At 44.6% G+C, this 16,759-nt stretch overlaps 1 protein-coding gene across 1 annotated transcript in view; it reads right to left on the bottom strand.

The window, feature by feature from the left end:
• SLC9C2 (solute carrier family 9 member C2 (putative)) overlaps positions 1 to 16,384 on the bottom strand; it is a gene marked incomplete at both ends in the record, with an annotated part of 61,997 nt that extends 45,613 nt beyond the window's left edge. Inside the window, 10 exons of the mRNA XM_080698779.1 lie at positions 744 to 825; positions 2,325 to 2,493; positions 5,001 to 5,144; positions 5,516 to 5,615; positions 9,268 to 9,435; positions 12,821 to 12,937; positions 13,557 to 13,722; positions 14,638 to 14,766; positions 15,558 to 15,658; positions 16,327 to 16,384. Of these exons, the coding sequence (XP_080554905.1) occupies positions 744 to 825; positions 2,325 to 2,493; positions 5,001 to 5,144; positions 5,516 to 5,615; positions 9,268 to 9,435; positions 12,821 to 12,937; positions 13,557 to 13,722; positions 14,638 to 14,766; positions 15,558 to 15,658; positions 16,327 to 16,384 (1,234 nt within the window). The remainder of the gene's footprint in view (positions 1 to 743; positions 826 to 2,324; positions 2,494 to 5,000; positions 5,145 to 5,515; positions 5,616 to 9,267; positions 9,436 to 12,820; positions 12,938 to 13,556; positions 13,723 to 14,637; positions 14,767 to 15,557; positions 15,659 to 16,326) is intronic.
• Between the last annotated feature and the right edge of the window lie 375 nt (positions 16,385 to 16,759).

The raw sequence follows: 16,759 nt of genomic DNA, 5'->3' as shown, positions 1-16,759 counted from the left end.
CAGAAAACCCCTGGGAGGCTCAATCCCAATATGAAGGGAGGGAGGGAGGGAAGGAGGGAGGGGAAGGAAAGGGAATACTATTTACCTCCATTCCTCCAACCCACCAATTTCCCTGTTCTAGTTGATGGATTGTAGCCATGGTGGCATGAGCAGGCCCCACGCTGCTGGCAAGAGACACTCCATATGAAATGGAGAAGTGACGAAAGAAAAGGAACCTGGACCCTAGACACCATGGTGCCCAGAACTATCCCCCTCTGCATTTTTTAGTGGAGAGAAAAAGAAGTGTTTGTCTCATATAAGTCTCCAATCATTTAATTTCTGTTAAATTGACTGAACAACACACCAATTAATAAACACAGCATCTATATTGAATGAACGAGTGAAAATCAGTGATTTCTAGTTTTTTATTTATTCTTTTTTTTTTTTTTTTTTTTGCGGTTCTGGGGATGGAACCCAGGGGCATTCGACCTCCGAGCTACACCCCCTGCCTTATTCTTTATTCTTTATTCTGAAACCAGGTCTCACTGTGTTGCAGAGGGCCTAAGTACCTAAGTAGCTGAGGCTGTCCGCGAACTGCGATCCTCTGGTCTCAGCCTCCCGAATGCTGGGATTGCAAGCGTGCGCCACCACGCCCGGCGAAAATCAGTGATTTCTAAACCAAGCCCTTGAGTCCCAAGAGAAATGCCCCCCCCCCCCCGCCGCTCACAGTCACTCTCTGGTCAGCAAACGACACCTACGCTTACCTAGAGTCTTGGCCGAGCGAGTCATCATGAATGAATTGATCCCCATTGTCAATAAAGAGATAACTTGTACATAGAAAACAAACTAAAAGCAAAGCAGACAAACCGGTTAGGACCAAAATATTAAATAGGTTTTCCAAAGTGATCATCGTTCATTTTACCACCACCAAAAAACCCATCTTAACCCACATTTTGGATTTTTTTTTGGTAACAAGAAATTATTTATTACTGCCTCGTTACTCTTATTCCTGGGCTTACCCCCAGACATCACATTTTTGTTTCCTGTGGCCATGGGGACTAATTTTTTTGGTACTGGGGTTGAAGCCAGGGACCTTCTACCTCAGCGATACACTCCCAGGACCATTGGATCTATTTTTGACTGAGTCCAAAGACCAGTTTTGTGGACACTGCTTGAACATAATACCACGGGGCAGGAAATAGTTCTCAATTTGAACATGGAAAAAAATTAGATTGTGTAAATTCTGGAATAAGGATGCCACGTCCAGCAGCGGTGACACAAGCCGGCACGGTGCAGCCATCACAGCCGTAGCTGAAGAACCTGCAGGCTGAACGAGACCCAGCGAGCGACGTGCTGCGGTGACTGTGGCCAGGACAGGGCGTGGCCCTGCCTCCGTGGTTTCGGTTATGACAGCCACACCGGAGGCCTGGACAGGGGCCGTGGCCCGTCTGGAGAGGTGCCATGCACAAACAAAAGCACAGCCTTGGTCCTGACACTTATTAGGCGCATGGCTTGGGACCAGGGAACCCCTCCAGGCCTTGGTGGCCTTCCCCAAAAAATAGAGTTTGTAGCAGTGTCACCTCCAAAGGGTTTCCCACACTGGACTGCTAAGCAGTCACTGGAAATGCTTGCTAAGCACACTGACTCCCAGCCCCTCTCCTGCAGATTGGTCATCAAGACTGTGAAGCCAAGGGGACAGATTTTTTTATTTATGTATTTATTGTGGTGCTGGGGAGTGAACTTGGAGACATTCTACCTCTGAGCTATACCCCCAGCCCTAGTTTGTTTGCTCGTTCATTTGTTTGTTTGTTTTCAAACAGGGCCTCACTAAGTTGCTGAGGCTGGTCTCAAACCTGCGATCATCTTGTCTCCATTTTCCAAGTACTGGGATTACAGGTGTGTGCCACCACACCAGGCCTGAACACATGAATATAGCTTATAAATATAACTTATTGCACCAGGTGCAGTAAATAAGCTTCTCTCTGAGTTTGTTTCTACTTCAAACCATACATTTTAAAACTCTTATTCAAGCCGGGCACGGTGGCACACACTTGTAATCCCCACTATTTGGGAGGCTGACACAGGAGGATCACAGGTTTGCAGCCAGTCTCAGCAACTTAGTGAGGCCCTCCACAATTTAGTGAGACCCTGTTTCAGAATAAAAAATAGCATAGGACTCGGGACATAGTTCAGAAGTAGAACATCCCTGGGTTCAAACCCCAGTACCACACACACACAAAATCTGATTCAGAACCAGTTATTAACTTTGTTATTGGGTACAATGACGAGTGCCACAAAGGAAAAAGAAATAAATACAAATAATCACAAGACATATTTTTTCCTACCATATGTGGTGCCTCGACTTTTTGTTCAGCCAGATTATAAATATCAGGAGCCAGGAGTAAGCTGAAGACGCCTTTAATTCCAGACCACGTGATCACAACCCCCCAGCGCCAATTATACTCATAACTCAAATGCCTCAAAATAGGGCTCACTAAAATAATAGTTAAAAACCTGTGAAGAGAAGAAAAACATTAAAAATAAATAAATAACACCTTAGACATTAGTGTTATAGTTAAAACCATAGGCTCAATACCAAATCTCATACAAAATTTTTCAGGAAAGAAAAGACAATGCAGTCTATCAAAAAGTCATTCAAAGTTTTTGGGACCAAAGAAATCTACTATCTGCCTTCTGTGTATGACACCCAAGTCTTGAAACACTACTGCTAGAAGCTCTATACAAGTATAAGGATTTCGTATGTACTCCTATTGTGTGCTATTTGCATTTAGGTCGTGAAATTCCTGCCTGGGGACATCTTCAAAGAATGTCAGCAAGATCATCTATTCTCTGAATCATCTATTTCTGACCATGAAATGTCAGGATTCAGAAACTGGAATGGAAGGGTGTGCAAATCTCGGCCCCAAAGCAAAATTATTGTAAACACATTAACAAACTTAATCCAACCAAATTTTTCTGGAACTCCCCAAGGATCATACACTAAATGCCACATAAATAATTTCAATGTGTGCCCCTTCTTGCTTTATGGGTAATTTTTCTACACAGGACTCTGTGTCAATATTTAGAAACTCTCTGTAGGGGCATCTGTACCAAGAGAATACTAGCACTGTACTTCAGATGAATGAATGAGATGTCAGCAAAAATAAACCTGGACATGTTCTTAGCCCTGAAAATAGATTGTGTCTCTCTTGCTCACGTAGGAATCACACGTGTCATTTTAGAGAGTGTCTGCACTGAGAAACAGAAAAATTTATAATGACCACCTATACTCCATCTAGTTAATAGGGGTGGTCTCTTCTGCCTTTTATTCAAGCCTTTTGCAAAGCGACTCTTAATCAACCCTTTTGGCCTTACTAAGTAGTCTTTCTGTAAAATATCATTGATTCCAGTCAAGATAAAACAACTTATATCATCTCCTTATATCCAAATAGGTCGTGGTGTATCAAAGACTCTGAAGTCAGTCTCCCTGGAATAAAACTTAGACTTGATGTAATTGCTTGGATTTAAAATGTCCCCATAGCCTAAACAGAAACTAGGCAGCCATGTTGGGGGTGGAGCTTGGTTGCTAGGGGGAGTCCCTGGGAGTGTGCCCTTGGGAATTCCATAAGGCCTCTCCTCTCCTCATTCCCTCTTTCGCTTCTGGCCTCTGTGGTGTGAGAGCAGAGACCTTGCTCTCTCCCTCCCTCTACCTCCCACCACCATGCCCTGAGCTCCACAGGCCAGGCCTGATATGGACTGAACCTCTGAAATCTCCAAACACTGTGAGCACGTAAGTCTTCCTTCCTCCAAACTGTGTAGGCCATTGTTTTGAATTGTAACAGTGAAAATGCGGATGAAAGACCCTTGGTTTTTACTAACCATGTGACTTTAAGCAAGTTATTTTGCTTCTGTGTCTCTGCTTCTCCTCTGTGAAATGAAGACTACGTAATTATCGTGCTTTCCTTGAAGGCAGCAGCATTCTGGAAGCATGTCCATGGAGTCAGACTTCAGCCCCCTCTCTTCTTACAAACTGGGTGGCTTTAGGCACGTTTTCAGCTTCTCTGGGCTTTATCTGTGAAATGGTGTGCTCGCATCTATCTCACCCAGTCGTATTCATGTTGACAGTATATTGTACATGGTAAGGGCATGATGAGAGATTCTACCATAGCTACCGATTGCAATAAATGATAATAAAAGTAAGCCAGGGTGTAGAGGGCCCTTAATCTAGTTCAATGGTGCTCAAATATACAGGTTAAAAGTATTTTCTGGACCTCACCTTCGGAGCCTCAACTCAGAAGAACCAGTTGGGATGGGCCTAGGAATTGGCAGATCTGTCAACCTCAGGGGCAAGACTAGTCCCTCTCACTTGATAGATGAAGCCTTGAAATATACATAATTCCCCTGTGTTTCTCAGCAGGCCACTGTCATGATTTTTTTTTTGGGGGGGGCAGGTCTGGGGATGGAACCCAGAGGCATTTGACCTCTGAGCTACACCCCCTGCCCAATTTTTTATTCTTTATTTTGAAACAGGGTCTCACTGAGTTGCGAAGAGCCTCACTAAGTAGCTGAGGCTGTCCGCGAACTGTGATCCTCAGGTCTCAGCCTCCCGAATGCTGGGATTACAAGCGTGTGCCACCACGCCCGACTACTGTCAAGATTTTAACAACAACAATGCAGGTCTCTTGACTCCACACTTACTTTTTTTTTTCTTTTTTTACTATATTCCCTTGCCTCTCAATTCTAGTTCTGGGGTTAAGAATCTACACTCAGTAAGTTGAGTGTGGTGATGTACACTTGTGATCCCAATACGTGGGAGGCTGAGATAGGAGGATCACAGGTTTACCACCAGCCTCAGCAACTTAACGAGACCCTGTTTCAAAATAAAAAATAAAGTTGGTCTGTTTGGTATAGCTCAGAGGTGGAATTCCCCTGGGTACCATATCCAGTACCACAAAATAAATAAATAAACAAATACAAAGAATCTGAGCTCAGTAAAACAAACTTTGAAATGGAATTATTACCTTACAAAATTCACTACGGTGAATAAGATGACGATGAAAATAAAGGTGTGGAAACTAAAATACTTGGTTGGTCCACATCCAATCACGATGCCAAAGAAAGCACATATCAGATGCTGGTATACAGATGAAAACATCATTAAGAACCTAGAATGACAGAAGGGAAGGAACACTTTAAGCAATGCGTTTCAAAGACATTTTCATTTACATAAATGCATCTGTCGCGTCCCTCGCATTCTTGTCTTAGTGGAGAAGCCTCGCCTCTGTCATTGCTACAGGGCAATGTTTACAAGGATTTTGTAGGGGCCACAAAACCCAGAATGCCCCTGGTACCAAAAAAAAATCGCACTCAGGAAGAAGTATTAGGAAGCCTCTTATTAGCTGCAGGTAGACCAGGTCTCAGTTGAGAGCATAATTCTCCAAATGATTCCTATCTCTGAATTCAATAGAATCCAGACTAGGGAGCCAAGTACCAAATTTCTACGAGATCTATACCAAGTATATAATATGAAACTTACTTAGTAATGATGAACTCCATCCTTGGCTTGAAGCTTAAGGAATCTAAGTTCAGTCCTACAGTGGCCAGGGCAACAATGCCCGACATTCCAAAAAATTCCACTGGGGAGAGGGAAAAAAGAATAAAATTAAATCCATCCCCTCTTCATATTGAGATGCTTTGAGTGAAGAACTGGTGGGGAACTTGAGAGTTCCTTAGAAAGTTGCTTCGAAGAATTGGCCTAGCCGGGCGTGGTGGCGCACACGCTTGTCATCCCCGCACTTGGGAGGCTGAGACAGGAGGATCGCACGGGTTCGAAGCCAGCCTCAGCTACTGAGTGAGGCTCTCGGCAACTTAGTGAGACCCTATTTCCAAATAAATTATAAAATAGGGCTGGGGGAGAATGCCCCTGAGTTCCATCCCCAGTACCACAAAAAAGAATGAATGAATGAATGAATGAATTGGCCTAATACAGTAGATCAGGGACTAGCCAACATTTTCTACAAAGGGCCAGATAGTAAATACCTTGTCTTTGTGGGCCATACGTCTACTTGATAGAGCTGTTGTAACACAAAGGTAGCCACAGGTAAGGTGCAAACAACTTAGTGTCCAATAAAACTTTATTTATAGACACTGAAGCTTTGACTTCACCTAATCTTTCCATGTCCCAAAGTAGTTTTGTTTTGTTCTTTTTTAGCCATTCTTTGTTCACTGAAATGTCCAAAATGAAGCAGATTTGACCCAGTTTGCCGACTCCAGACCATCCCTGAGGACCTGGCTCACGGAAGCAGGAGCTGACCGTCTTTGCTCAGCACCTCCAGGAGCTGAGGCCACGCTCTGCGCTTCCTGAGCTCTTGGGTTCCTGAAGCTTGCTTTGCTTTTCTCTAACTACGGTGCTAACTGGTTGGGCTCCGCGCACATGTCAGCGCAACATGAAGCAGGGAAAGCGACCATGAAGAATGTTTGGAAACCGCAAATGCCAGCAGTCCTAGGCTGCAGAGTCTCCAAATGGCGCATCTTAAACAGTAAACAGAAAGGAAGAGGAAGAACAGGAGACGCAGAAGAGCAGGAGCCTGGGGACAGGCGGAGCCGGCTGCTCTTGGAAAGCGACCTCCTCTTTCTCCATTACTGTCCCTGAATCTGTAAGATAGGTGTAAAATCCAAGCTTGTGTCTATAGAAGTTTATGTCACTTTGAATCTCACTATGATGTATAATTATGTTGCACCAATAAAAGCCTTAAAAAGGTGTAAAATACAATTACCATGTATAACTGTGAGCCAGACCTCGCCTCTAGGAGCCCACAGTCTGGTGGAAAGATTGAATTAAATTTTCTTGAGAGATAGAAGGCATCTGTAAAAGCTTTATGGGAGGAGAGTCTAAGGAAACGAGCCTTCAGCACATTCTTTTTATAGTTTTGTGGCACTAGCGCAACCCGTGTCTGTAGAGAAGGGCGCTCCGAGGTACCTGGAGGTGGGGGGAGGAGGGTTGACTGGGTACCTGGGCTCTTTCATGGCCGGAAGTGGCTGCAATGTGTGAGCTAAGACCCAAAGCAGAAAGCCACAGTTTGTCTCAAGTTTCTATGGCTCCTGGGGACTGGTGACCTCATTCTGGCTAGAACACACTTTCTTAAAAATTGGGTTTTTTTGGTGGCACTGGGGGTAGAACTCAGGGGCCTTCTACCTCTGGGCTATACTCCCAGACCCATTTTATATTTTATTTGGAAACAGATCTCATGAAGTTGCTGAGAGCCTCACTAGGTACCTGAGGCTGGCTTCGAACTTGCGTGATCCTCCTGTCTCAGTCTCCCAAGTACTGGGATTATGAGTGTGCGTCACCACGCCCGGCTCTGGCCAGAACACAATGTGTGTGTGTGTGTGTGTGTGTGTGTGTGTGTGTGTGTGTGCACGCGTGCACACGTGCATCTGGGGATGAAACCCAGAGGCATTCGACCTCCGAGCTACAGCCCCTGCCCTATTTTTTATTATTTTGAGACAGGGTCTCACCGAGTTGCAGAGGGCCTAAGTAGCTGAGGCTGTCCGTGAACCGCGATCCTCCGATCTCAGCCTCCCGAATGCTGGGATTACAAGCGTGCGCCACCACGCCCGGCTTAGAACACACTTTAATCCCAGTGTTAATAACAAAACTAACTGAAGGTCCATCAGTACTTAACGCTCTTCCTTTTCTTTTTTTGGTGCTGGAGATTGAAACCATGGACATTCTACCTTCAAGTTACACCTCCAGCTCTTTTTTTTGTTTTGTTTTCTTAGAAATATAAAAGTTTAAGTTAGGGAAAGACAGAGGATAAAGCAGCCTCCCCAAAAGGAGGGGCCCCAGAAAGAGACTAACTGGAAGCCCTTGGGGAGTGGGCTTTTAAACCTTCTCGAGGTTTTTCCATTCGTTCTTTTTTTTTTTTTTTTATGGTACTGGGGTTCCTGGAAGCCCTTCTACCTCTGGGATACACTCCCATGGGCTACACTCCCACACCTATTTTATACTTTTTTATTTTTGGAAACAGGGTCTCTTAAGCCAGCGCAGCTGGCTTCGAACCTGCGTGATCCCCCTGTCTCCGCCTCCCAAGCGCGGGGATGACAAGCGCGCGCCACCACGCCCGGCCCTCCATTCTTTTATGATCCGTCAGAATTGGGTTTGGGGAACCAATGGCTTTTGCACGGTTTCGCTCCTTAATTTGAAGGATCGTCTTTGGGCCGCCAGGGCCCTGATTCCCTGGCGCCATCTGCCTCTCACCCTCCTGCTCACCTCCCCCAGCCTCACAGAAAGGGGGTGCAGACGGCTGCTGTAATTCTTCCTGTTGCCTGGTCCTCTGCCCTGCCTCATGCTCCCCCCACCCCCGACGATCTGACCCTTATTGCTGTTAGGAAAATGAAGCGGTAACTATTCTATCTGCTTCGAGCTGGGAGGGTGCTGCCGTTTAGGGTCTCACCTCTGGCCCTTTTTGGCTTTTGCTGTGAAGCAGAGCCTCACTAGGTTGCTCAGAGTCTCGCTAAGCTGTTGAGGGTGGCCTCAAACCTGCGTCCTCCTGTCTCAGCCTCCCACACACTGGGATGACACATGTGCGCCACTGTTCCTGGCTGGTCCTGGGCACTCAGGCCTGTGGTACTCCCAGTCTCTTTTCTTTCAGACATAAAGATGCACGACTTGTCCCTCTCCTGTCATGCCTCCTCGACTCAAGAAAGGGCCATTTCAGCAGCCTGCTCAGTTTAGTGGAGGCTCACAAGGCTGGTGACCTAGAAAAAAATCTCAAAAGCATTTGCCATTTTGCCCATGGCTGCTCAGGCTTAGAGCAGGGATGATCGCAGTGTTGGTTCCTCTTCAGGGGGATAGCCAGTGAGATCAAAGGGTAGAGTTCAAAGAGATGAGGGCAAAAAGAAAAGAACATGGAGTTGTGAAAAGGGGGTTAAAGAGGCCTGGAAGTGTACGCCTGTGACCCCAGCACTTGGGAGGCTGAAGCAGGAGGATTGCAGGTTGGAGGCCAGTCTCAGAAGCTTAATGAGACCCTGTTTCCAAATAAAAAAATTAAAATGATTGGGGTTGTAGCTTGGAAGGAGAATGCCCCTGGGATCGATCCAAAGTGCCAAAAAAATAGAGAGACCAAGGAAGAGCTCGAGGTGACAGGAGAACAGTATGACAGTACATCGGGGCCACGCAAAGGCGGAGTTGTTGGGGAGAAAGAGCCTGAACCCAGATGGGGGCAAAAATCCAGGTGCGTAGACTCGACCTTGACACAGTGTCTTTGGGATCTGTCTCTGCCTTACCAATGTAGAAAGTCATGTACACCATCGAAAAGCAGAGGATGACATTCGTCAATGTATTGCTGAACAGGTCCGTCAGGATAAACTGAATGACTCTTGCGCACCAATATCCAAATACTATGCTTCCAAAAATGTCCAAGCTGAGTCTCAAAAGTAGTTGTAACTCTTTAAAAAAAAAAAAAAGGAGGGGAGAGAGAAGGAAAGTAAAAAACAAAAAGTCGAGCTGTAAGTTTGGTTTCTTTCATCGATGTTGCTTTGCTCAGAGACCTTGAAGGGGCCCTTGTCCATGAGCAGATGAGAGCGTCCCAGTGAAGCATGCTAAAGAAGCTCCTCGGGGCTGCAGCTGAGGCTTACTGGTCCAGGGACAGGAGATTCAAACGTCCTCAGGGAGCTGGGCATGGCGTCGCACATCTGTAGTCCCAGTACTAGGGAGGCTGAGACTGGAGGATTGCAAGTTTGAGACCAGCCTCAGCAACTTAGCAACTTAGACAGACTCTGTTTTCTTTTTTCTTTCTTTTCTTTTCTTTTTTTTTTTTGTAGGTCTGGGAATGGAACTCAGGGGCATTCGACCTCCAAGCTATACCCCCTGCCTGATTTTTTAATTCTTTATTTTGAAACAGGGCCTCACTAAGTTGCGGAGGGCCTCACTAAGCAGCTGAGGATGCCGAGGCTGTCCGCAAACCAGGATCCTCCGGTCTCGGCCTCTCAAATGCTGGGATTACAAGCGTGCGCCACCATGCCCGGCAACCCTGTTTTCAAAATAAAATTAAAATAAATAAAAAGTGCTGAGAGTGCAGCTCAGAAGTAGAATGCCCCTGAGTTCCATCCCCAGTACCAAAAATAAAATAAAATGTACTCGGGAATTAAACAAGACTCACAGATGTGAAAACCCCGGAACAAACTGGAGACTGAGCAACCAGACAAGACGAGCAGGGCTGGGGATGCTGCTGGGTGGCAGCTCTTCACCTGCAGTTTTCCCAACGCTCAGCTTCTCTCCCAGGTGGAAATATGCTCGAATTCTCCCTCTCCCTTTATACCTCCTAGACTCAGGAAAGGGCCACCCTTTCAACTTTCATTGGCCTCCTCAGTTAACTTCCACTGAATTCAAGGCCAGTGAGCTGGAAAGACCTCTCCCATGCCTGGTAGGCATGAAGCTGTAGAGTCAATCCCCAGCATCAGGCGTGGTGGTGCACGCCTGAAATCTCAGTAACCGGACAATTGAAAGTTCAAGACCAGCCTCAGCAACTTAGCAAAACCCTCAGCAGCCTAGTGAGACCCTGTTTCAAAACACAAAAGTAGAGCTGGGCGTGGGGGCACACACTTGTAATCCCAGTACATGGGAGGCTGAGACAGAAGGATTACAGGTTCAAAGTCAGCCTCGGCAACCTAGTGAGGCTCTCCAAGACCCTGTTTCCAAATAAAAAATAAAATAGAGCTGGGTGTATCGCCTGGAGATAGATTGCCCCTGGATCCAACTTCAAGTACAGAAAAAAGCCACAAAAATAAAAACAGCTAGAGTTACAGCTTGGCAGGAGAGTATCCTGGGTTCAATCTCCAGTAACACACACACACACACACACACACACACAGAAAAGAGAAATTGAAATGTTTAAAATTATGTCAAGATCCAGGTGTGGTGGCACACGCTTGTAATCCCAGTGCTTGGGAGGCTGAGACAGAGGATCGTGCAGGTTCGAAACCAGCCTCAGCTACTTAGTGAGGCTCTCAGCAACCTAGTGAGACCCTGTTTCCAAATAAAATAGAAAATAGGTCTGGGAGTGTATCCCAGAGGTAGAAAACCCCTGGGTCCCATCCCCAGGACCACACACACACACACACACACACACACACACACCAACTTTGTCAGGACCAAACAGTCATACCTAGGAGCCCTGCCAACCTGCTGCCCCAAGCCCAGGAGGCTTTTGAGAAATGGAGACTGGAGCTTTCATTAGCTACAGTAACTGGAGGCTCTCGTGGCAGTAAGTGGGTGAGCACCAAGGAAGTCCTAAATAGCCAAGCCTCCAGTGAGTAGACTCGAGCCGCCCGATGCCACCACGCCTCACTGAGCCACGCCGGGCACGGCCCCTTCATCCCCCCGACTTCTTGCTCCTTCAGCACCACCCTCATCCTGCGGCCATCAGGACTCACGGTCGGGGGACACCTTCCCCTCGCGTCAGGATTTCTTTCTCCCCTTTCTTCTTACTAGAGAGAAGAATCAAGCGAGGCCACTTGTCCCGTGCTGCGGTGATCCTCAGACACACAGAGTTGGCTGCTGCACTTCCAGGACCTGTCTCCCCAGCACTGCTGGAATGAGTCTTCCTCTAACTTCAGACCCAAATAGAGGACCACCCCAATTTCTCTTTTACTTTTTTTTTTTTTTTTGCGTGTGTTTGTGCTACTGGAGATTAAACCCAGGAGTGTTCTGCCTCTGAGCTACAACCCAGCCTTTATTTTTATTTATTTTTTTTATTTTTTTATTTTTTGGTGGTACTGGGGTTCCTGGAAGCCCTTCTACCTCTGGGCTACACTCCCACGGGTTACACTCCCAGATTTTATATTTTATACTTTTTTATGTGGAAACTGGGTCTCTTAAACTAGCAAGGCTGGCTTCGAACCTGTGTGATCCTCCTGTCTCCTCCTCCCAAGTGCGGGGATTACAAGCGTGCGCCACCACGCCCAGCTTTTTTTTTTTTTTTTTTTTAAGGCTTGCAATGTTGTCCAGGCTGGCCTCAAACTTGCGATCCTCCCATCTCACCCTCCCAAGTTCTGGGATCACAGACATGAGCCACCATACAGAGCTCTCAAGCCAGTGTGTGTGTGTGTGTGTGTGTGTGTGTGTGTGTGTGTGTGTGTGTGTTGGGGGAGCTGTTGCTGGAGATTGAAACAAGAGCATTCATTCTACCTCTGAGATACACCCCAGCTTTATTTATTATTTATTTATTTATTTATTATTTTAAAACAGGGTCTCATTAAGTTGCTAAGCATCTCACTAAATTGCTGAAGCTGTCCTCGAACCTGTGGTCCTCCTGTCTCAGCCTCCCAATTACTGGGATGACAGGTGTGTGCCACTACGCCTGGCCAAACTAATTCTTAACATGTGAAACACTCAGATTAAATAATTTTTTTAACTTTAACTTTCTTTGCCCTTTAGTGTTCAAGAAAATGCATGAATGAGCATTCTTTTGTGACCTGATACATTATTTTAAAATGGTCCAAGAATAAGGTATAAGAAGAGAAGCAAGAGCCGGGCGTGGAGGCGCACGCTTGTGATCCCCGTGCTTGGGAGGCGGAGACAGGAGGATCGCGCAGGTTCGAAGCCAGCCTCTGCTACTTAGTGAGGCTCTCGGCAACTTAGTGAGACCCTGTTTCCATATAAAATATAAAATAGGTCTGAGAGTATAGCCCAGAGGAAGAAAAGCCCCTGGGTTCCATTCCCAGTACCACAAAAGATAAAAAAATAAAAAAAAAAGAAGAGAAGCAAAGACATCTTGACTGTATCTTAGTTTCAGTGGGAATGATTTTAGAAAGTTTAGGGACCCTGAAAGGTTCTTGCCTGTAAAAATCTTAACGTGGATCGAAGGGCCCCGAAAAATTCCAAAAAAGATGCATGTGACACTACAGATGATCAGTGACTCTCCTCTGACGATATCGATGTATACTTTAGAAATGCCTGGAAAGGGGAATACGAAATACAGTAAGTGTGGCGGTACGATCGTAGGCAAATTTCAACAGTGCCCTCTCTTCTCTGTGCGTTGGTAAACAAACTCCCAACTCAGAATCTTTTTATAGCTTAGAATTTAGAGGCACAGAATAAGAAGATCACTTTTCATTTTCTAGAAAGGTTATATTTTTCCCCTGGAAAATACCTTTTGAGGCTGTAATGGCTGCTATGGATCTCAGGTACTCAGGGAATGTCTTATCTGCACTGTCTCCTTCAAGGCTTTCAGCACTCTACTCCCAAGGAAAAAAACACGCATTCCTACTCAATGGGTGCATAAATTATACTATATGTAGATAATCAGTTTCACAATCCATCCATCTGTTGATGGACACCTAGGCTAGTTCCATAATTTGGCTATTGGGAATTGTGCTGCTCTAAACATGGATATGCATGTATCATTACAATATTCTGACTTCAAAAATAAAGCATCTTTACTCTAGTAAAAATAAAATATATTCTAATCTTCAGAAAAATATAATCAAGAGAAATACTGTGTCCTCATCACAGGAAGGAAGGAAGGAAGGAAGGAAGGAAGGAAGGAAGGAAGGAAGGAAGGAATCCAACTCACCAATAGTTTTCAGGGAGTTCACAGAATGGAAAGGATCAATGATGCCCAGGGTGATGCTGAAGAACAGGCAAGACTGCAGGTCCCAAGCGTTCTCATTTAACTTCACAACCACGTAGCCAACGACGACAAAGGCCATACAGACGCTGATCAACCCAGTTAGCAAGACCTGGGAAGAGGGCATGACTGCATCCACTTATATCCCTGAGGATCTGACTCTGAAGTCAGATCTTGGCGATATATGTTTATTTATTTATTTATTTATTTTGGTGGTGGTGCTGGGGTTCCTGGAAGCCCTTCTACCTCCGGGCTACACTCCCAGACCTATTTTTTACTTTTTCATTTGGAAACAGGGTCTCTTAAACCAGCGTGGCTGGCTTCGAACCTGCGCGATCCTCCTGTCTCTGCCTCCCAAGCGTGGGGATTACAAGCGTGTGCCACCACGCCCGGCTATCTGTTTCATTTTATTATTCTTAATTGACACATAATAATTGTACACATTTATGAGGACTAAGTACACAGTGGGTAGTGAGCAAATCGGGTAAATCAACATTCACCTCCTCAAGTGTTTATTGTTTCTTTGTGATGGAGCCATACAAAATCCTCTCTTCTGGTTATTTTGAAGTGTATAATAAAGTATTGTTCATTATAGTCACACTATAATCTTATGACCATTAACCAATCCTTCTTCTGTCCCCGCTTCTCATTTCCTTTCCTGGGCACTGGTAACCACTATTCTATTCTCTACTTCCTGATCTTTTTTTATTATTATTATTCCTATGTATGAGAGAGCTCACGATATTTGTCTCTCTGGGCCTGGCTTATTTCATTTAACAAACGACCTCCAGTTCTGTCCATCTTGACACAAGTCACAGCATTTCTTTCTTTTTGCGGCTGTAATAATAATCCACCTCGACTACTGTGGGTAGCGTTCCCAACTCTCTTTAATTAGTGGTTCTACAGAACGAAGAGGGTAAGAGCCAAACACATGAAATGTGCAGCTTTCCTTCTACATAAAGTCAACGCTCTCTGTCCACCCAATTAAGAAAGGACTGACTTCAACTTGTCTTAAACTATGTCTTACCTGCCAAAATATGTTCTTGAGTATATAAAAATCTACATCCAAAGCAGCCACAAATACGATTAAAGGCAAAAAATAAGAATACAGCGAAAAACTTGGCGTTCTTAGAAGAGGGTAGACAATTTGGTGCACCTAAAGTAACAATAGAAAACAAGAAATTAGTGTGCTGCCCTTTTCAAATATTAGAAATCGGGCCCATGTTAGCCAGGTGTGGTGGTACACGCTTGCAATCCTAGTATTTGGGAGGCTGAGACAGGAGGATCTCGGGTTCATGGCCAGCCTCAGTACTTAGTGAGACCCTGTTTCAAAACAGTTAATAATAGGGCTGGGGGTGTAGCTTAAAGGTAGAATGCCCCTGGGTTCAATCCCTAGTATTTCAAAAAAGAAAAAGAACAAAACTAGGCCAATGTCAACCAACATAAATTTTAGAATACTCCAATTTGCAAATAATGAACCATCATCTACAAGGTCAATCTCAGGGGTTCAGGGGAAGATTTTTCAATCTAACTGTACAAATGGGATATGTGTGTGTGTTATGTGTGTGTAGTTTATACATAAATATGTGTATGTATATATGTTCCATGTGAGACCATGTTCCAAAATAAAAAATAGCACATAAGACTTAGGGCATCACCGGAAGATAGAATGTCCCTGGGTTCAATCCCTGTTATCAAAAGGAAAAGACACCTGAGCAAGGCTACAAAGCAGATGTAATGAGTTTCCCTCACATGCAAACGACTGGTTTAAGTTTGCCTAATTTATGTCTCCTTTATTGTGTGTTTTATCATTTGCAAAATATTTAAAACCAGATAAAATTTTTCAAATGGCCGTTCACATAAAAATAAACATTTGGCGATTAGATAAGAATGGCCCTTGCTTCTGGTATTTGTCCTTTATTCTCTAATTTATTAAGTGTATAGTACCTCAATAAAATAGAAGGCTAGTTGTCCTGTCACAAATCCTGACACAGAAAGAATTGTCATGACAACAACTTCAGAATTCTTCATAAACATCTTCAAAAACCCTAAAACATATCAAGTATGTGCAACTTAGTTGATAAGCTAATTGTCCTTATTTAATCATTATACATTGTATACATGTTATTGAATTATAGTATACTTCATAAATATGTACACATATCATGTATCAATTAAAAATATAAGCCTTAAACCGGGCATGGTGACACACATCTATAATCCCCATACTTGGGAGGCTGAGACAGGAGGATTGCAGATTTGCAGCATCCTCAGCAACTTAGGCCCTCTGCAACTTAGTGAGACTGTTTCAAAATAAAGAAATAAAAAGGCAGGAGTTGTAGCTCAGAGGTAGAACACCCCTTGGGTTCCATCCCCAGTACCCCCCCCACAAATATATATATAATCTTATTGAAAGAGAAAAATAGTGCTAATTTATGGTCTCAAAAAATTTAATAATTACTCTATCTAGTTAATTTCAGCTTCTCCTGAGTGTCACATTATCGTGGGTGAACAGTTGCCGGTCGTTACAGATGCCCCCAGTTCAGTATGATGCCAGTTCAGTATGATGCCAGTTCAGTATGATGCCAGTTCAGTATGAGACACAATAAATCATCGCTCACAAGTGGAACTGGAAAATCCTGAAGCGTCACAGCCTGCCCTGTGCCCACCTTCTCCCTCCCAGTGACACGTGAAGACCCCTGTGTGGGGATCTTACTGATGCGTCTGATGGCTAGAAGTAAGGAAAGGCCAATTTTCATATCTATGTAGTTCATCTTATTAATTACTCCAAGCTACCACAACAGACATTCTATGATGTTCCTAAAAAGCTGAAATACCTTCAACTGTCTCTAACCTTAAAGAAAACTTCCTTCTCCAAACAACACCAAAGGGTGCTTGTTAATCCCTATCTGCATTTCTTGTCCTTGAAACCTAGTCTGAGCCTGTAACCCCAGTGCTTAGGGGTTGAGACAGGAGGATCTCAGGTTCGAGGACAGCCTCAACAATTTACAGAGACTCTCAGCTGTCTAGCGAGGCTCTGTTTCAAAACAAAACAAAAAAAATAGGGCTGAGGGTGTAGCTCAGTAGTAGAATGTCCCTGAGATTAATAAATAATAATAATAAAGAGCCAGGTGTGTGTAGCGGTACAC

This window comes from Muscardinus avellanarius, assembly GCF_963383645.1.
Source record: "Muscardinus avellanarius genome assembly, chromosome: 7".
NCBI lineage: Eukaryota > Metazoa > Chordata > Mammalia > Rodentia > Gliridae > Muscardinus > Muscardinus avellanarius.
This window is presented reverse-complemented; position numbering and strand designations above follow the sequence as displayed.